This window comes from Corvus moneduloides, chromosome 5 (assembly GCF_009650955.1).
Source record: "Corvus moneduloides isolate bCorMon1 chromosome 5, bCorMon1.pri, whole genome shotgun sequence".
In the NCBI taxonomy this organism is placed as follows: domain Eukaryota; kingdom Metazoa; phylum Chordata; class Aves; order Passeriformes; family Corvidae; genus Corvus; species Corvus moneduloides.
The window spans coordinates 47,740,212-47,761,775 of NC_045480.1; the positions used below are offsets into that span (position 1 = coordinate 47,740,212).

Sequence of the window (21,564 nt, forward strand, 5' to 3'; positions counted from 1 at the left end):
TATACTTATTTCACATATTACTTGTCTGAAGAAGTAATCTGAGGATGCTTTTGATTATATCAAACATCTTTTCCAAATAATTTTTTGTATTTTGGCCTTGTATAGAAATCAGTTATATTTTTAAAACTTCATATTTTCAGTTCCCACTTCTAGAAGTCACTTTTGGGTAACTGAAAGCAACCTCACTGACTTGACACTGAAGAACCTAATCACTATCTAACCACAGCATGAAGTAGAAAAGCTACAGAGAAAATGCACATAGTTGTCCATACTACTATTAAAGTATAAAAGCAAATGACAGCCTTAGTTACCTGCCTTTTGTAGGAAAGGTTCTTCATTTTAAATATGATGCAATCTAAAGCCATATTCTTCCTCTCCCTCCAAAAGATACCACCCCAGATGTAAAAAGGCAGTGTCCTGGTGGTTTACCCAGACAATGTAAAGAAATCTCCAGCTCAAACTGTGTGCACAGGCTAAACTGACATTTACACAGAGCACCGCTTCCTTTTTCAGTGTTAGCACTTTGGATCTGGGAGTCCGCATCTCCCTGTGACAAACACCTGAAACAGCAACAACTTCAGAATGGATTTCACGTTCTCGCACTATAAATGTGACCAAAATCCGAGTGAGGAGAAATGTTTGGGTTCCTAAATAATTTTGAAAGCTACAGTGTTAGAATATAGTGTCTGTCTCACAGAACCAGTTTCAGTGAGTGCATTTTATCTTGGTTTCTCAAAATGAACTAAGAGGCTAGGAAAAAGTCATATATTCTCTAAAGGTACAGGACTTCGATGTATGTTTTTTAAAGCAAGTTCCACAACTCACCTTCAAAGTCCAGGCCAAATTAGTAAATCCTTCCTGTTGTTTTCATGAGGGAGTATGACAACACTCAGTAATTCACTTCCTTCCTTTCCAGCTAAAGACGTTATTTCCCATCTCCTGATTTTCTAAGCCTCTTCTTGCAAAAACTACACTTCTTGTGGAGTGAACTCTTGTTTAACCAAGATTTGCCGCTTGTCTTTCTCATTCAGATCCATCACTTTAACACTCTGAATTCTCTCAGAAGGAAACACAGAGTCTTTATCCAGAACCCGGGCCAGTGAGGGCCTCGTGGAGTCAAATCATAACAAATTACACATTTAGTATATGGATAAGAGCAACTTTTCCCTAAACTTCCCTTTAGCAGGAGAAGCTGTTGCAAAGAAATAGATTTCAAATCAAAAGATTACTACAGTAAAATTATCTACAGATCTCTGTGGGACTAATATGAACTTCAAATAAGCTTAATCAGAATAGAAAGTACTTTTCATAAGCTTGTTCTAAAGTATTAAGCAAGTCAAATGTGACAGAGTTTCTTAATTTAAAAGACCGTGCATCTGTATTTTAAAGTAATAAATACCTAGAAGAGATAATTTAGAGGAATACCTTTCTCACAGAATCTATAAATCTCCATGTAGGAATTTATTTATTGGGATTTCAACAGAATTTTTTTATTTAATCAGAATATCCTTTGGATGGAATTCACATCAGATATTTCACAAGAAACCAGAAGTTTGTCGGGTTTTTTTGGTAGGGGGTCTAGTAAAACATTCATACAGCTATAAGCATTTTTTCAACAAATCACCCTAATATTTTTGCCACCTTCCAACAATTTGATAAATTTTCTGCAATTATTTCATAAATGGATAAACTGTCCTATAGAAAAAAACAGTAAACAAAGCTTTAGCCAAACTATTTATTTAAAACCATAGATTCACATATGCATGCGATTTTTTTCTCATGGTTTAATTATACACAGCATAATAGATTCTTTATTACACAAGTTGCCTAAAGGGCATCCATAAAATATTTTCTTCTTCCTCTAAATTAGAAAAATTAATATCTCTAACTTCTGAAAAAAATTAAATTGATAGAATGGAAACGATTTAAAACAGGTTTTGAAAAAATCCACAAGGTCATATACACGGTGGGTTTTGGCTCTGATATGATTACTCTGTTTGAAACGCATACTCGAAGACATGTAAACGTACTGCAATTTACACAACTTCACACTGCAATCATGCAAACAGCAGCCCTGTTAATGGGACTTGTAGTGATAAACCACATTAGTGCATTGAATCCTACAGCAAAGCCTCCAAGTATTGAAAATAAAACAACAGCTCAGTGAGGTTTTTAGTGTAGATACTGATTTTTTTTTCTGAATTTACTGTAGAAATACACGGAGCTGCAAAGAAAGACCTACATCAAATCCATGCACCAAAAAGGTGGAAAGCGAAAGAATAACCTTCCTTTTTGACCTCCTCAGAGACTAAGTAAAGGTTTGTCTTTTGACTCTTGGATAAATGACTATGCCATTTGAGTGAAGCCACACATGAGCAGTTTTAAGAAAACAAAACAACACATCCAAAGCTGTAGTAACTTTCTGCTGTTCATCATCTGCTGCAAGAGTAAATGATGGCCAGAATTCCTGATGAAGGGTGAAAAATATTTATTTTTAAAATGCCTTACTTCTCAGAATTTAAGCATGTATTTTCTGTGTTATTAAATTCTGTGTTTATGTATCAAAAGCACCAGGGTGATAAATATTTTCTACTCCATTGACAAAAACCCAAAACCACTGGTGTATTGATGTATAGCAGTGCTAGTCTCTCCTTGAAGAAAGAATTCAAAGCAGTCAACAGTTTATTCTGAGTGCACCGAACTGCTCAAAGAATTTCTTTTGCCTCCACTGTACTTACTAGAGTTAGCATTTTAAGGGTTCAGCTTACTCCCTCTCTACACCTCAAATGTGTTATTTGCTCCTGATTTTGTGGAAAATTTCAGTTCACAGCCCTTTTTCATTATTTTGTTACATACATCTAGGCACCTGAACAAAATACACCAGAGAACATTTCAGCAATGCTTGTTATTAAATGCCTATCTTTTTTGCTTATATAATTTCTTTTTTTTTCCAATTACATGCTTTCCCACTTTACTAAAATATCTATTCACATGCTACATGTTGAATAAAATTCTCCAAGTCAGCTAGGGAATCGTAAAGAGAATCATCTGTGTCTTGACTTCTGAGAAACTTTCTAAGAGTATCTAAAGCACTCAAAGCCTCATTTTTGGATGGTAAAGGCTGTTCAGCTCCCTGAAGTCGATCACCTTCATCCTTATCTTCATCACCAACAAATGTCTCAGCTTTATCTGATGCGCTTTCTTTGGCACACATCCTTTCATTATTTGTGGGCACTTCATAAGTTACTAAGCCATCATCTAGAGCTGCATATTCTTCCAAAGACAAACCTTCTGGAAACTCTACTCCAGCTGCCCGTGCATGTGCAATCAAATCAAAATCACTTTCAACCTCATTGTCCTTATCATTTGTCTCAGTTTCTAATTTGAAAGTTGCTCCATTGTAACTTTTTACAATAGTCTCTGGTGTTACTTCCCTCCAGCACAGGTACAACATCTCAATTGCCTCAAGAAGGGTCAGCATAAACTCTTTATTGCTTTCTACAGAGTCAACAAATCTTTTGATAAGACAGTGCCTGTATTTAACCTTCAGACTTCTGATAATCCTTTCTTTCATAGGTATACATGAAGAAGAGTCTGGAGGAAAGAACACTAATTTGACAGACTTCAGGTTCTTTACTTCTGTGTGAGCTGGGAGAGAATCAACAAGAACCACCACTCGGCGCTGCTGTGCTTGAAATCTGTCGTCAAGTTTATGCATCCACTGTTCAAAGATTCCTGAAGTCATGCACACCCTATCATTTGCTTCATAATCCACTGGCAGCAATTTCACATCTTTGAAAGAGCGTGGGCTTTTGTTTTTTCCTATAACAAGCAGTGGGAGTTTCTCAGAGCCATCCATATTTGTACCCACCACTACAGTGATCCTCTCTTTGCTTTGTTTACCTACAGAACAAGTTTCCCCTTTAAAAGCAAACGTGTTATGTGGTAACATCTGATACAACAGCCCAGTCTCCTGTATATAAAACACATTTTTCGGCTGATAATCATTTAAATAATAAGGAAGCACATTTTGGTACCAAAGAGTTGGAGCATCCACTGTAGCAGTAGCAGCTGCTTCTACAGGCTGAGCTCTGAAAACTAAACCATACCTCGACTTGAAACGATCAAGCCAGCCATTGCTGCATTTAAAATCACTGTGTCCAAGCTTCTGGGCAAAATCATTCGCCTTGAGGCGCAACATAGGGCCATTGACCGGCACATTCAAGCACTGTGCAATTCTGTACCACTTCATCAATGCCTCCTCCAGGTCGGCATAAAAAGCAGTCCTCAGTCTCTTCCTTTTAGGATCAAACCGTAAAGTTTCAAAGGCTTCCAAAACTTTTTCCTTATTCTTCATAATCGAAGACAGGGAATTCCTCTTGATGCCATACTTGGCTGCAATGTCCGCCTTCTTCTTGCCGCTCTCCACAGCGCTTATGATGTCAATTTTTTCCTCGATAGATATGCTTTTCTTCCTCCTCACTGAGGGTTCGGGCAGAGCCTCTGCCATGGCACCGAGCAGCGTCTCCCAGGCGCGCTCATCCGCGCCCACAGCCGGGCAGGCACGCTCCTGCTCTGCCGCTCCGGGCTGCTTTCCCAGCCGGCGGCCCGATCCCACGGGCACGGCACTCGGCGGGGCTGGAGCAGCCTCCCGGGCGGTGCTGGCGGTGGTTGCCATGGCTGCGACCATAGACATGACAGCCTAGAGAGGCCGCCGCCGTCATCCCCTTTCCGGCCCGGCGCTTCCGGCTCCTGCTGCCACCGGAGAAGGAAGAAAATAAAGCTGGAGAGGGGCCGCCGGCGCCGCCCCGCCCGGCCTCCTCCATCCCCCCTTCCCTCCCTCCGTCCTGCCCTCTCGCCCCCCGCAGCACGACGCCCCCGGGGCCGCAGCGGCGCCGCCGGCAGGTGAGGGACGGGCCGGGCCGGGCCAGCCCAGCCGCTGGGCCCGGGTTCGGGGAGGGCCGGGCCGCGCCTCCCGCTATGGCCCGTCCGACGTGTCACCCCACGGGAGCGGCCTCCCCTTCTCGGGCTCCCGGCGGCACCGGCAGTGCCCAGCGGGTCGGGGTCGGCCCGGCTCGTAGGCCCCGCGCCGGGGGTGCTGGGCGGCCGCACGGGGAGGGCAGCGCCTGAGCTCGGGAGCAGGCGGGTTCCACGAGAGAGAAAGGGAAGCTATGTGTTGGTGGAGGAAGAAAACTGTAGATGTTGTGTAAATTTTGTGCCCCTGGGACTTATTCCACGCCCTGGCAATTACTGTTTTAAGTGTGCCAATTTGTGTTTTGCTTACTGTTCTTAAAGTATGGAAGCGCTTTGGTGTTGTGTGACAAGCAGGTGTTGCATGTGGTATTGTTTGCAAACTAGAGGCAGTTCTTCCAGTGTTTCTTACAGTACCTCTCTAATAGGTTGTTTTTAACTGAAACTCCCTAATAGCCTTTCATCTTGCATGGAAGGCTTTGAAGGGGATCGTTCTGAACATCCAGCCCAGGATGTAGTTTCAGTGTCTAACATGTGCTTTTTATGCTTGGTGGAAAAGGTAGCAAGGAGTTATCGCTTTGCAGTCGGTGGCTCTGTTACCTAAGAATTGATTCACTATACAAGATAACAGAAGGGGTTTTTTTGCAGGGCTGGAGAAGGATGTTATTTGATCAGTGCAACTCCAAAACTTTCTGAGTCATGTGTATGTTTACATATGTATGTATGTATGTACACATGCAGTTAAAATGTCAGGAATAAGAAACACAGAAGAGTGTCAGATTGGGAAAACTGGAAGCTGAGGCAGTATCTTGATCAGCTGCTTTTTTCTGGTTTGGTGGAAGTTGAAACCATAATGGGAGTCCATGGCTTAGCTAATCTGGAGATGAGCAGAGCATTAAAGCATTTAGGGCCAAGTTGACGAAGCGTGGGGAGTGTGAAAGTCAGCAGCAGCCCTGTTCTCCAGTTTTTGTCTCCAATCACATCTTGTAACTCTCAGGCATAACTAGATTTTGCAAGTGGAACAGCCAGGGAATTCAAGACCCTGAAGAGGAAATTATGGTGTGATTGCAGCAGGAAGTGTTTAATACAGCTCTTTACAGTCTTTTTTAAAAAGTGGTTGATCTCAATCTTGACAAGAATTAGTGGAAGTGTTCTTAGTTAGAAACTGAAATTAAGAAAACATCCATAAAATCATTATTTTTCCATGAGCACTGGAATTTTCTGCAGTGTTAGAAAAATTCATATTCTTTGTCTATGCAGTTAAGTAATAAGACAACAATAAAAGTGTGTAATAAACTTCATTTTAGACAGAAGATATCTTGCTGATGCCTTATTGGCAATTAATTTAGGAGAAAAATAAGCAAAGGAGCCAGTGCATCCTACTTAGAGAAGCAGATCTGATTCTTGAGAATCCCATGGTTCTTATTTCTGACACCATAAATCATTTACCTAACTGATGTAAGAATGTGAAGAATAGACTTCTTACTCAAAATTAAATTATTGTTGATGACATTTACTTCATATTTTCATGAATAAGCAAATGTGAATTTGCCTTTTTAATGAAAAGTACATAAGCATGCTCTTATAACAATTAATTATAAATGGTTAAATGTCTCTGACGTCTCCATCTGAGAGGATGCTTACTATGTTGTTTGTAAGTTCTTGCTTTGTTTTGCTTTTTACTTTGCCAGTTAAAGAAGTGATATCTAAATCCCCAGGAGTTAAAAATTGTGTGGTTTTATTTATGGTGAGCAAAACTTAAAATTACTGAGGCTGTAATTCAGTATGCATTTAAGGTAGCTTCACCATGGGGGGAATGATTCTTAGTCTATTCTGTGTCCTCTGTTCTACTGTGGTGCAGTATTTGTGTGGATTTGCAGAATTGGTATAGTAGGGAAAGAGAAAACCCAGAGGGTCAGGAGAGATATGGACGGGGTTTCAGTTCTTGTCAGGATATGGATCAAGCATGTTTTTTTCCAAGTAGAACCTCTTTGACTTGTTCTAATTGCAGCTGATGGTAGCAAATGTCCTGCTATACCAGTCACCTAATGTGTTCTAAAGTTGTGGCTGCTTTAGTGGAGAAACAAACCAAGCCCTTGATAATGCAGAATCCACACTGCACTGGGGATTAGCAGCTTCTTATAAAGAACAGCCCTTTGCCTGGCACTTGCAAGAACTACAGAGATGCAAAAGTGTGTATGCAGTTCTGCACTGGAACCTTAAATGATACATGTATGTAGATGGCGTGATTACCACAATTTCACATGACTGTCTTCACTTCTGAATCTTGGTGAAGGTATAGAAAGCTTTCATCCTTGCATCCAGTATTTGGTGTTTACATCCCCATTTTTTTGCTCTAGAAACCAGGAAATTCTGTGGTTAAATTAGAATGTGCAGCTGAACTTTTTATGAAAGCCACCTTTAAACTACATTTTTTTCACCTTTTTGTGTTTTAAAGTTGAACAGTGTGATCCTGCAGAGCTGTGTCGAAAGCATTGGCACTACTTGTAGGAAAAGAGTACTGTACAAAACATTAATCATGGAAGAGTGTTTAACACAAATGGAGAATTGATTTGGATTTTAAAAAATTAATTGCTTGCCTTTATGCAGTGTCTTCTATATGGATTTGTGAGATGCTTCTTGACTCTAGATTAGGTTATTACAAGTTCTTAAATCTATCAAAAATATTTTTGCCTATAGCATTTAATAGTTTAAAACAGTGTTACCGTGGTATGTAAGCTTGTATGCGATGTACAAATGTAACTCCAGGAACACTGAAGAACAGATTGTCTAATGAAGGCTGCACTACAAGATGAATTCAGCTTTTTGTTTAACCAGTAGAACAAGGAAATCACACTTATTCTTCTATTGTATAATGTAATTGTTTTAGCTACTCAGAAATAAGCTGTTAAGCACAGAGGTTGTTTTCAACCACAAGGAGAGTTTGGACAGGACCATGTGGGCAAACAGCACCTCTGCTGTACAGTCTTTCATGTTCAAAAGATATTTGAAAAATTAAGAAAGCTATATAAGGTATACGTTTAATTTATTTCTTAATTACTTCAAAGGGAATTTTGTATTGCTCCTAGAAAAATCTAACTTCATTCAGTGATAACCCTGGATGAACAGTTTTTCTGTAGAAAATATCTTATTTTACATGTTTGGTTTTCCAAAACAAAGTAATAGGTTATCCAATGTAATATTATCTAGATGATCTGGGTGAGTCCGTTTCTCAGCCTTTGTGTCCTTATTTTATTTCCCTTGCTATGTGAGCTGCTTACCTTATTAATTATTTGCTTGAATTAGAATGTTTTATAGCTTAAGAATTTGAAGTACAATATAAACACAAATAGTAATCTCTTTATAATTTTTCTTAATCTGGTATGTGTCTGAACATGTATGAAATGGTGCAAGACTTAATGAACTGAAGTCATGTGTGATTATATGCAATACTGACAGTTTGATTAATTTTTAATGATTGGTTGTCTCCTCCTCTCAAACAGCTGAGTGAATTGTGGTGTCACCAGTAGTTACCAGCTATTTGAAATCAAACTTAGATACTTTTCTTACTTAAGCTAAAACTGGGTATGTAATTCATCTTTCATGATCACTATACTCAGAGTTGATTTCTTGCACATGTGCAAGAAATGTGCAAGTTTGTGCAAGTCTTCCATTGCCTCTGTAGCTGAGATCTTTTTGAGACTAAAATGAAAGGGATTCTGTTTCTAGTAAACACAACAGATTTAACAGCTTAATAGGTTTCAGTGGCTTAGCATCAATATAATCTTGCAATGTTTGGATAAATCTTATGTCTTAATGAAATGGTCATCTTTGCAGTGGTAGGATACAGTCAGTGTATTGTTGCAGGTGACAGTATACATATCAGCTGAAGAACCTTGTTTGACTTCCAGGGTTTTATGTTGCAAGCTTAGTTCTATGGGGAAAGGTTGCTTTGGCAATGGAAGTTACACTAGACTGTATTCCTAATCCCTCTTACGTTTTTGGAGAGCTAAAGACCTGCTCACCGTCAAAAGAAGGAGGTTTCACTTTGCTTTAGCAGAACTTGTAAAAGAAATGTTTTCTGAAAGCCTGCTTTAGTTTCTATGAGGTGCAACATCCAGCTCCTTTCACTTTAATTAATGCATGCCAAACCTATTTGGTTTTCAGGTATGTCAGAACACAGCAGTGAATCCACAACACTTGATGAATCTCATCCAGCTGCAGAAGAGGTCCAGTCTGGCTCTGAGGTGATTGGGTGATAGTTATAATAGTGTAAAATCAACCAATCCTAACAAGTTTCAGACTCCCAAAAATTCTGCTATGCATAGCACAGTGCTGTTAGTATGGGGATATGAGTTTGTGCGCAGCATCTTGAATGGGTGGGGTTGGTTTTGAGACACCATTAAGAACAGTCCAGTTAATTCGTAGCAAAGGATTACTTCAGTCAGTAGCCTGCTGCTGTGCTGCACTGTTTGTTTTGTAAATTGAATAGATTGAGGCAGGAGGAGTCTGAAATATGTGAGTACTGCAGGAAGAAAGGGGTGGTGTTTAAAGGGCAGCAATCTTTGTGTAACCTCAGTATAACAAGGTATTCTATCTACTGCTGAAGGAGTGACTTTTTTTCCCTGGGAGCAGATATAGTTTGCCCCTTCTCTGTGGAGAGGTCTGTGACCTATTAGAATTATGAACAAATTCCTAAGGTTCCCAATATTATTTAGCTAATCAGGTGTGTTTGGGATGCTCTTTCAGAAAGACAGAGTCAACATTTTCCTGACTGTTCTTGAGTAAAAATGAAAAAAGGTAATGCTAACTTTATCACTATTGGAGTTGCAGTGACAGTGAATTGTTTTTAAACTTCCAGCAAAAACAGAATAGTGATTCCACAGCTATTTAGCGTATTTGCAAATCTGATATTTGTAAACAGAGATGTACAAAGAAAATACTGATTGTTACTAAAGGATGATACTATTTTTTCAAAATAAAACTTCCATCTGAAACACGATGTTTTTCTGGAGTGCTTATGTCATTGATGTCTAATACATCAACACAAATTTAGGAACTTATTTAGATTTACTTTAGGTTGTTTATACATATGATAAATTTTTTTCTGAGGAACCAATTTCTTTATATGCTTAGTTTAAGTCAGCTGTGGACTGCACTTGCCAAAGAGACACTTGACTCAGGAATCATACTCCCTGTTTCAACAGAAATGCTGAAACAGAATGTGATTTGGTGGTTTAGTTTTCTCTTAGATGAATAACCTTACCATGATTGTGTGAAGTTACAGGAACACACATCCAGAGGAAAAGAGAAATGGCTGCTGGATTTGGCAGTAGCCTACAGTCAGAAAAAGTATTTTGAGATACTGCGCTGCTGAAGTAAGCTGATGCTGTGGGCAGTCCTTCATTCTCCTTCAAAGAAAGTAGTTTCTTTACTGCATTACTACCTGCTCTGTTTCATAGGAGCAAGTGTTGGAGTTGTGCCTGCTTTGGAGAATTGATGGGAGTGGAAAATACCCATCCTCATTTTGAGCATAGGTCGCTTTCTTTTAACCTGCAGTGTTTCCGGAATCTTGTTTGCTGTACAAATACATTGTTCCGGCTCAGGAAGGAGGTGAAGGGATGGTGAAAGCTGCTGGGGGGAAGAGCTGGGGGCAAAGGGCAAGGACTCGTTCTTGACAGCAGTGCAAGCTTAAACTATTGACTAAAATGCAGACAGTCATTTCTTGTTATGTCTGAGTCAAATTAGCAATTTATCCCACTTCCTGTTTTCAGCTGCTCATTTCATGGCTTTGGTGCTTGTCTGACCTCATTGCAAACTGATTGAACTCGCTGAAACTGGAAAATTACGTGGTGAAAAGGTTTATTGCCAGGCTAGTGAGCTGTGTGTGGTGACTGCAGTCAGGTGAGTGAGTGGGACGTGATGCACAGTGGTAGGGACTGGAAAAGTAGAGTGGTGAAATGTCCTCTTTTCAGCAATAGGAAATTGTTGTAGTTCAAACATAGCATGGAACTGACATTGCCAAGTAATTTTTTGCTTTCTCTGAACTAGATATATAGGTCTGACTCAACTAGCAGTGCCTAAAAAATACGTGAATTGCTTCTAGTTGTCCAGAGAAGCTGATGATTTTTTGTTTTCTGGCATATGTATTTACTAGAGATGTGTGCATATGCATTGAGCTTGATATCTCTGAATAAAAGCATAAAAATATATCAATGTAAATACTTGCAAAATTATTTGCGATCCTTGTTGAAAAGCACCTAAGTCAAGTATTTGTTTTTCCTTTAATTAGAGATGCAGTTTTGTTTATGATCCCTAGCAAAGTGCCCCTTGACAGTAGAGGACTTTCCCTTTGCACAGTGTTCTCTGATAATTGCAGAAAGAAGAACAAAAATAGCTGTGAACAGGACATGGCCTATGCTAATGTTTCTGTATTGTGCAAGTAGCTGTGACAGGCCAAGCATTTTGAAAAATACCTCACTTGACTGTGTCAAGTAGAAGTATAGTTCTTAGCAGTCTCAGAGCTTAAGCACACATGAGATTTAGAGCAAGTTTAAGAAACTTGAGCTATTGGACAGATTTCTCAAGTCAAAATGTAATGTGGCAGTAACTAGACCATTTAATCTAATGGTGTTGTTTAGGAGCTCTCTGTGAGGGGCAAGGAGTTGAACTTGATGATCCTTGTGGGTCCCTTACAACTTGGGATATTCTATATTCTATGAAATGAAACAAATTAACTGTTTTAAAAGTTAAAAGTTAACTCATGAAATAAGCATAGACCTTTTGGTGTGCTTCAGTAGAAGTACATTTATTGGAGCCCACAGACAGTGACTAGTTAGAAAAAGTCCTGAGAGGCCTCAAAACTAATAAAGGAAATCAGACTCACTAATGTAAATTAAGTGGTGATATGTGAAAGTAGAAGAAATATTAGCAATGGGGGTATGCCAGAAGATGTTCCAATTAAGAATGATGCAAGTGATGCTCAGTATGTACCAGTAGAATCTTCCTTCTATATTGATAGTCTGTGAAGCTTCACATGTGGTTGGAGAAGCTGATGGTACTTCAGATCCTGATCTCAGGCTGACCCTCTTCCTGGCCTTTGGAGTGAAAAAAGCTGGTTCAGTTTGATGATTTAAGAGCTTTTGAGGTAGAAGAGTACCTATTCTCAAGTATCTGTTGATGCTATACCTTGTATTGCCAGTCTTGCACAACTGTATGGGCTGGTCTGAGGACCTCAGACAACTTTTATCTAAGTGAACAAACTTGGTTGTGTGTTGATTTTTCTACTGTTTACACTTTATGTGACTGAGGAACCTGCCTTGCAGAGTTAGGAGTAGCCTTTTGAAAAGGATGAAATTTTCAGTTCCTCTTAATTTTGGAGAGTGTTAAGCTGTCTTTCTCTCTTTAGATGATGTGCAGTAAATGATGTGCAGTTCTTCTGGGAATATATCTTCTAGGCTCTACCTTAGGTTGTATTTGAAAGCAGTGGTGTCACAGCTGCTGCTGCTGTTCATGATGCAGCTGCATTTGAAACTAACTTTGAATTCTATTGGTACTTTTGAGTTCTTTTGGCGCTTCTGCATTTCACTTCAGGTTTGCTGCTGTTGACTGCATGAAGAGTTGCGTACCAACAGTTTAGTCAGAAGGTGGCACTGTATTATGGTAAAATAAGAAGAAACTGAATTTATTTTAAAGTTTGGAGTTGTTGCTTTTCTTGTAACATATGTTTAAACATATTGCTCTTCTTTAGTATTTATTGCTTATGAATAACTAATACAATTTTTTTAGCCAAGCTCAATATAGTTTTGAGATACAAAAACTACTCTAAGGCTCAAGTGTGCCTGTAAAATATTTGTGTGAGCCCACATGTCTCATTTGTGTCTTACTCCCCCAATGCCAATGGGTTAAATTTTAGTTTTCTCTTAAATCTGGAGACTTTAAATTACTTCTGACTGAGCTGTGCTAGAGTATTATTGTGATTCGAGGATGTGATTAAATAAATATATACAGACTGAGTATATCAGACTATTTCCAGTTGGCATTTGAAATAAAATCAACTGTTATGAAATCCATACATCAAATATTTTCTTATGGATTACTCATTGGAAATGTAAGACAAATGCTAACCTGTTTCTTTTTATAGGAAAGTGCAATGGCTCAAGAATCTCCCAAAAATTCAGCAGCAGAAATTCCTGTGACTAGCAACGGACAGCTGGAAGATTCTCATGAGCACAGCTTTAACAGGGTAAGAATTTTCTTTGCTGTCTGCCATGGTACGGTTATCAGAAATGCTGAAGTTACAATGTGTGCTGGTTTGGCCAAATCTAGAAATACATCCTCTGAGAGAAGGCAGGCTATAACCACCCCTCCCCCACCAGGTTCGAGAAAAAAGAAATTTTCCTTGAAGGAAAGTGAAAGAGATAAAAACTATTTATTTAACAAACACACAGGAAAAGGGATAATGATGCTAAATATTAAAACCTCTTGATCTGCTGAGAGAAACCTGGGAAAATTTCAGCGTCCTTCCGTAGATCTCTTTCTCCCCATCTTTGGAGCTGGGACGAGGTGGTGGGCCCACCTCCAGGGCCAAGGCCTCGGTGGAAAGTTCTCCCAATGTATTCTGATGTTGAAACAGTCCAGCAGAGAGAAAAGGAAAAAAGAAAACTGAAGTCCCAGGAAAACAAAAGTTCAACTCTCTGAAGGAAAAGGAGCTGAGGAAAAAAAAGCTGCCGAAAGCTGGCTGGAAAGAAAAAAAAGCCGGGTGCTTCCCTTCCCTCTTGCTCGGTTTAAAGGCATAGAAGGGCACAGAATGAATTCCTGGGCATGGGGCAGCGATATGGGATACACATCACAATGTCTCCCCAGGACACAATGCAATGCACAGCAGACTTCACTTGACATAGTTTTCTGGAGGTTTACTGAAGAAACTCCTTTGAAGCACATAGATTATTGTCAGAGCTGACTAACACAGTGTGATTGCATATTGCAGTGATCTTTTCCGTACAAAAGGCACGTTGGCAGTGGCAAATGCTGAGTTCTTCCCCCTCAACTTGGTGCAGGTGAACGATCAGTTCTGCTCGTGCTCAGGCATCCAGCAGAGTGCGCTACGGCACAGCGTGTGGAATTTGGGGTCGGGCTCCTTTTATTTGGATTTTCGTTTGGAAGTATGGAGGCCGGTTAATTGTCCATGTTTATTTGATATGTGCAGAGGCTTAGATTTTAAGGAAAGCCCTTAAGTTTTAACAGTTCCATACTGACTTGCAGTGCAGAATTACTCTTAAAAGAAATACTCAGCAGAACTTCAACATTTTATTCTGTTTTGTTAAAATGCTGATTAGAGGAGGGGAGCCTTCATAAGATTTGTTGTTCAACTAAGATCTACCAGTGACGTAATGTAAAAATTAGCAGAGTGTTTAATGAAATGAAGTTAAAACTACATTTCTATGAGGATGTGTGTTTAGGGAGACGTGTGTTGGGAAATGCATCTTGAAGTGGTAATGAATTTGGGTTCACCTCAAAGTAGGGAAACAGACTTAGTAGTTTTAATCTTGATGACCTTGCTGCTGCTGTGACTTGGCTGCTGTCTAAGTTACCTTTTTCTTATGTAGTGATTGCTTCTGGAGTGCAATGCTTGCAACACTTAGGTACAGCAAATGACTGCGTTGGGGCCCTTGCTTAGTCAAAGTGTAAAGTTGGAATTTTAAGGTAGTTTCTGTCTATGGCCATACGTAAAAGTTGGAGTAGATTTTTCCTGCATGCTAATCATTTTGCTGGCTCGGAGTCCACTATATTCTGAAACTTTACTTTGACAAAAATGGGTCAAATATTTGCTCAAAGTGCAGAAAAACCTGTACTCTGCAAGCATATTTGAACTTGCTGTAATTATTTTCACAGTGCTTATTCTGAGATCAATGAAGAAGTGCACTTCAATTATTTTTTTGAACTGTCTTGTACAAGTTCACACCTGCATGTGTGACCTAAACTCAATATGTGATAATCAAGGCTTCTTATAAACAAAACAAAGAAAATAAACTTCTTGGAACTAACATCTAGGTCTGTTTACTAATCTGTTAGTCTCAAATTCTAATATTTAGCTTCTATTCATCTTGCTTCATGTTTGTTATTTCTAATGCTTAATGCCTGCTTTCTCTTTTTTTCCTTGCCAGGTAATTTTTTGCTTTAACCTAAAGCAGTGTGCACTGTACCACAACATTTCTGGGGTCTTTTTTCATATCAGCTTATGGAAATGGCAAGCCAAGTAGTGATTTTTATAAGGTCACTTAAGAAAGGGGCAAGAAACCATGACCACTATAATTTGTACTGTTACCACAGTGCTCAGTAAGAGTATGTGACCACAGTAGAGTTTAGAGCACTCCAGTGTGCTGATTTTGATTGCACCTTCTTGGGAAGCTGGGGAATAAGGTTATTTTAATTTCCTGCTTCCTTATTTTTATGATCAGGGAAATACTCATCTAGATGCTGTACAGTTCAGATGTAAAGAATAAAATACTACTTGTTCTGTATTTTTTGGTCTTCTGCAGCTATTTTGCCACAAAGACTCGAACAGCTTTGATTATTTGTTTTTGAGTAAGAGGTATTTGTGCAACCTTTCCTTAGAATTCTTTAATTACAAAACTGCACTTTCCTCTAGACTTGCATTGTGCTTAGCATTTCCATCAGACCTTGTCCATAAGCTGCTCTGGCGTGAAAATATGTATTTGGGTTTTACCAATGCAGTTATTAATAGGCATTCAAGCATGAGAAGTATTTCATTTTGCAAGGCAGTGCAGAGCAAATGTATTTACCTGGAAATAACAAGTAAGGTTGCTCCTTCTTTAAAGAAAATTGCCATTAGTTTTTCAGAACATCAGAGAGCATAGATTGTCATAATGGCAGTTCAGAAGGAAGCATGTTAGTTCCATTCTTGTGAGAATGCATTAATTGATGCATCTTCTTGGTATAATGCATATTTAAAAGGTAACTTAAGTGTTCTCCTAACTGTAAAATCTCTGTCAGAAATATGCTGCTACATTCTAATTCTCTAGTAAGACATGCCCGTGGAATTCAGACAAGTTTTGTCCTGCCTGAATGATGGATGGAAACTCTTTTACTAAAAAAAGCTGAAAAGCTGTAGCTTCAGTCGTCATTGGAACATATATCCAATGTTCTTTCATTACACAAAAGCTTGACATAGTGCTTTTTAACTCCACAAGCTCTGTTGGATCTCATTTGAGCTTTAAGAACTTGGTCTATGGAACTGTTCACTTATGTTTGGGTATTTGTTACACAGAAGACTTCAGCATTTCCTAACTAAAAGTTTTTCTTACTACTTTCTGTAAGAAAGCCCAACATACAAAAAAGTCTAGCTGGTTTATGTTATTCACTTGTTTTACTTCACTTACCCCTGACTTCTAGAGCCCAGTTTTCCTCCCATGCTATTGTAATTATGTGATTAGCACTGTGGTGTTTTAATGTGACTGGGGGGATTGGGAGCTGAGGACTGTAGAAGGAGTGAGGGAAGTATATTATTGCTGTTATTCCTATATGCAGTAACATGCCATATAGTGTGAGAGCTGCATAGGAATAAACGAAAATTTTCAGAAAACAGTTTCATCTGCCTGTAAAGATACTCAAGCAGCTGTAAGCAATTTGTTATGTTTAAAGTACTGCACAAAGTCTATATGATGTTCTTATCAGTTTGAGCCTGAATTTGTTTAATTTCATTTTTAGTATTGCCTCTTCTCGTGGTTCTTATTGTACTCCTATGGGAACAAAATCATAGTTAAGCATGTGTATAATACCAGTAATAAACTTCAGGATGCAAAAGATAATGAACTTTGTTGTGAGTCTTCAATTTATCTTACCAGAATTACGAAATAAGGTCTGAGATCTGATGAATCTGAGTGCATGTGTTCACTTTCTTGTTCTGTAATTTTATCGCCAGACTGCACAAATAGATAAAGTCAATTCTCTTTTGTCTTTTGCCTTCTGAAAAAAAATGCCAGCCTTGTCACTCACATTCTGCCTGCAACTGAGTTTGAACTGAACTGGTCTGAGTTCATCTATTAGGTTTTGCTATGTTGAATGACATAGTTAGGTTTTTACTTTGGGTAATTATAGTTTAATTAATGTAGATCTGATTTAAAATCTATTTCTAGAACTGTGTCAGTTCTAGAAAACTGGATTGAGGAGATAAAAAAGTCAAATGTTCTTCATACAGTCTGAAAAACTAAAAATATGTGTGTTAATGATGAGAGTAGAAGGGAAGCTAATTTAAAACTGGATTGTAGTATGACATTAGGTAAATCAAAAGGGATGTAGTAGAAAGGGTCTTCTGAGTGAAGAGCAGTGTATTGGAGAGTAGAAGAAATGTGTTCGTCTGTTCTTTGCCACTTCATCAAACATTGAAGCCTTCAGGTCTCCTCCCTTTTATTTATGTTGAATTTATACTGATGTGAGGGTCTAGTGGCTTAATTGATGGAAAATAGGAACTGAGTGATGTAATGGGGCAAAGAGAAGAAGAAAATGCTGGATATGTACAAGGAGCTCTACTTGCATGTGATTTTGATAAGTTAACGTTCAGAGCCCATGTATCTCACTGGATAGATGTTGTGTCTATCTACGTAACCTTTTGTTCCATAGCACTTGTAATCACACTTTAAACTGAACTTTACAATCAGATATGTTGTAAATTTTTCCTGAAGGCAACTTGAGTAGTTTTATTTAAAATGTCATCCACCATTAAAAAAGAAACAAGCATGTGATTAGTCTGATATTAGTTGCTCCCCTGCTAAACTAGCCATTGGTGTGAGGTTTTAAGAATACCTTAATTCAAGGTAGTAAAGGCAAGTAAAACTGTATCTGTCAAACCTCCTGCTAGTACTAAGCAGAAGTTAATGCTTAGTGATGCATTACTATTAGTTGTTTCCTTAGTTCCTCCTTAGTTAAGTAAGCTTCAATAAATTAAGTTTTGGCTAGGTTGGTTTCTGCTGTTGGAGAAACAATACAATTCTGGTCTTTCCCCCTCTTCATTTTGGATTATTATGGATAGCATGATTGGGAAGTATCATTGTGGAAATAGTCTTGTAATTCAGCCAACATTTTTTCATGAACATGCATTCGGAACGATTTCTTTGCTGTGTCTACTGTCTCAACAGGATTGCTATGTCAAAAATTCATACTGGTTCATCAGATGATCTGTATAATAGAGTTGTGTAAATAAGGCTAACCTGACTAAAATACGTTTAGTTTAATATAGTGACTTGAAGTAATTAAAATTGGACTTTAACAAATGGTTAAAGTGACTTAAATGTTCTATGACATATAGGTTTGAACTGTCTTGAGTAGACCTAATTAAGCTATTGCAGCTATTCTGTGTAGCTGTATTTCATGCCTTTGCTTCTTTGAACCTTTAGCATGCCAAATGTCTGAGAATGGGATAGGTAATGCAACCTTTTAACTTGGGAATCTTCTGAGTTGTGTTTTTTTTGTACCTCTAGCTCTGGGTCTCAGTGAAGTTACAATATTAAAATATTTGTGCTAGATGATAATTGCATAAATATGGTTTCAGCCTCATACAAGTGAAAATTATTAATGAAGCATTTTTCTATTTGTTTTTTGGTGATGGTGATCCCTTAATAGATCTGTGGACTTGAAATATATCAGTAAATTTTGATCAATTCTAAAGACTTGAATTTACCTTTTACAAAGAAGGGGGGAAATCTTAAACTTAGCTAGAAGAGCAATACATTGCCGAAATATAATCACCATATTGTAGTAGGGAAATCTGTCCTCACTTCCTGTGTTGTAACAGCAAACTTACTTTTAGTGGGAAGAAAAAAGAAAGCTATTTATGTTGTCTTCTTACCACTCAAACATTAAGTACAGTCATACCTTCCCTTAAGTGTTACGTTTTGTGCAGTGTTTCTAAATTATCCCTCTTTGTAAGTTATTGAAGGGATAAACTGTTTTGTCAGTGTGCTTACAGACTTTTTGCCATCTTTTTTGTTTATTTACACTTGTGTAAAAAAAAAAAAAAAAGCAAGCACAATCAGTTGCAAGAATGACATTAAAAAATGTAGTTTACATGCAGCAATGTGTCTCCCCTGAACAGTAACTTGCATGTTTGTAAACAACAAAAAGGTATTATCTTGATAATCACTGACTTTTTCTTCATTCTGGTCATGTACAAATCAACAAATGGTAAAGGTTTTTTTTTAAATCCATACGTAAGAATATCATTCTTCATAAAGATATATTTGAACTGGTTTATAGGTATTTAAAAAGAGGTTTGAATTAAACTTTGCCTTTCCTTACATTGAACTTTGCCTTTCTGACAGTGGGGAAAAAAGTAGATCTCTTCAAACAAATCTGTGTTTGTATACATATACATATGTATATATTAATGTAAAAAACTCTGGTGTGTATATATACACAATTGTAGATGTTTAAAATTTTCGTAATCCAAATACCAAGTTTTTATTTAAGAGATGGATGCATTGTATTTTGATTTACTTAATTCTATAGTTTTTTCAGCTTGTGTTTAACTTCAAAGGGGAATTACATTGAGTGTACGGAAGTAGTGCAGTTGCTTAGGTTTAGATACAAACTTTTGTCTGTACAAAGCAGATGTTCTGCATTTTAACCTTAAATACAGTTGATTGCTTAGATTCCTATTGCAAACAGGCTTAAGCAGGTTAGCTGTCTGCATTTGTTTGGCTCCAGGTTTAGATATTTCTGAAAACTACACAACATGCCAAGGTGCCTTCAGGAAAAAAATAATTCACGCTGTGTCCTTTTAGTGAAATCAGTGCATCTTCTCTGCAATCTGGTTATCCTTTTTCAAGTGTCTCTGCTTTTTCATGTTCTAGTGACTTGCTACATTTTGAGCTAAATGGCCTCTGTCTGTTAGCTAAACTAAGTTGAAGCAAAGGCTTTCCAGCATACCACCAACTGCGGGTACTTAAATGGAAGACCAGTGTTAAGTCAGTTGTGAAGACTGAAACCAGTATGTATCCAATGTTCTGATACGCGTAATTTGTGAGATCAGGTTCTGCATGTGACTACTATTTGTTTTTCTTGCTGTTTGTTTTTCTTTTTTTTGGTATAATGCTTCAGATACACAAATATGGCATAATCTATTATCAAGTGGCCTGTTCATGTAAGTGAAAGTATGGCTGTAGGAATTGGTTGCTCTTTGCAGTAGTATGCTGGGTTTTTGATGTCAGCAAGATTCCTGGAATTCACATGGAAAAATGAATTTGCTGGAATTCATGTGTTTGTAGTTCTTCCTTTTTTCTTCTTCCCAGGGGTTTGTCCTAAACTGAAAACATCTAAAGAAATCTGGGGGGATGTGATCCAAAACTACTTCTTGACAATCTGAGCCTCTAGGCAGTATCAGTATCATTCTTATGCACTACTTTGCTTCTGGTTTGTGGATTGAGTGACTACAGTAATAGGTCAAACATGGATTAGATTTTAAAGGTTGTGGGTTTTTTGCAATTAGAAGCATTGTATGGATCATAAACAGTTACTACATGTGTCTAGACACAAACATCTTAAAGTTATGTATAGCTTTTCTCTAGTGGTCCTCCATACTTTTTCCACTTTTTTACCTCTATATGGAAGCAGAGGGGATACAAAATAGTACCTGACTCCAGATGCTGACAGTGTCCTGATTTCTTGATGCTTTATTTTTTGTAACTGTATTTTACCTTTTCACTTTCACTTTTATAGTACTTTTTCACTCACTTTTTCCTTCTATTAATTAATGGTTTTAAATTGCTTTAAAACCTGAACTTTTTTTAAAGCACCATGTCTAATTCCATAACACCAGAGGCTTAAACTTCAATTAGATCGCTGGCAGTATGGTCCAGGAAGCCTGTGGGGAGCTTTTTGTAGAGGTAGGTAAGATAGCAAAAATGGGCAGTAGGATGGTATGTCAGCTGTGGTGTGTGGATTCTTAGGCCTGTGTTGCGTTTCAGTGAAGATTTTTGTTCCTTGAGAGCTGGTTGAAGTAGTTAAACTAGCCCTCAAAAGTTAAACTAGGTGATCACAGGCAATTTTAAATGAAGGAGTTTCCAAAGCAAACAAAAGTAAGTGGCAACTTTGTGCTCTGAGCACTTATGTTGTAGAATAGGTGCTCAGAAGGAAGTTTTTGAAGTGATGCCTTTCTGGATGACTCCCCGTGTCAAATACTAAAAAGATTTCATGTGCTATTTGTAAAAAATAAGGATGCTATGAATTTTAAGGCTATTTCTTGCTTAGTGATTTTTTAAAATTTTCAACATTGTGATAGTTGCTTCCATATTTTTGGTTTGTAAGGTGTTTTCTGCTTGATAATCTTACATCATTCTGCGCCCCTGTCAGTTTTTAACTGGAAACTTTATTAAACTGATATGGTTGCTTGGACCAGCTTCAGACCACATAACATGATGTTTCTGGCCACATGTTTGGTAACTGCTTCTCTGAGAGAAGCAGTTCTATTTGATCATCAGTATAACAAAAAATTCTAGAATAAATACTCAGGCTATACTTATAGTGTTTCTCATTCATTTATATTTTTTTTTATAGCTTTATTTGTGCATAGCAGTA

General features: G+C 38.1%; 2 protein-coding genes across 7 annotated transcripts in view; one reads left to right on the plus strand and one right to left on the minus strand.

Annotated features, from left to right (window-relative positions):
- Positions 1-1,721: 1,721 nt before the first annotated feature.
- On the minus strand, positions 1,722-4,712 carry TIGD4 (tigger transposable element derived 4). Its single transcript, XM_032109625.1, has one exon. It carries the CDS (start codon positions 4,694-4,696, stop codon positions 2,984-2,986), a length of 1,713 nt encoding a protein of 570 aa, XP_031965516.1. The 5' UTR covers positions 4,697-4,712; the 3' UTR covers positions 1,722-2,983.
- A 60-nt stretch (positions 4,713-4,772) lies between these two features.
- ARFIP1 (ADP ribosylation factor interacting protein 1) overlaps positions 4,773-21,564 on the plus strand; it is a 41,317-nt gene continuing 24,525 nt past the window's right edge. For 2 of the 6 annotated variants that reach the window (XM_032109626.1, XM_032109632.1), the window contains exons 1-3: positions 4,787-4,905; positions 9,139-9,218; positions 13,115-13,216. In XM_032109626.1, coding sequence (XP_031965517.1) covers positions 9,141-9,218; positions 13,115-13,216 — 180 coding nt within the window. In that variant the 5' untranslated portion in view covers positions 4,787-4,905; positions 9,139-9,140. Of the gene's footprint in view, positions 4,906-7,249; positions 7,268-9,138; positions 9,219-10,745; positions 10,876-13,114; positions 13,217-21,564 lie in introns of those variants that run through there. The other 4 variants (XM_032109628.1, XM_032109627.1, XM_032109630.1 and 1 more) reach the window with 4 other exon arrangements.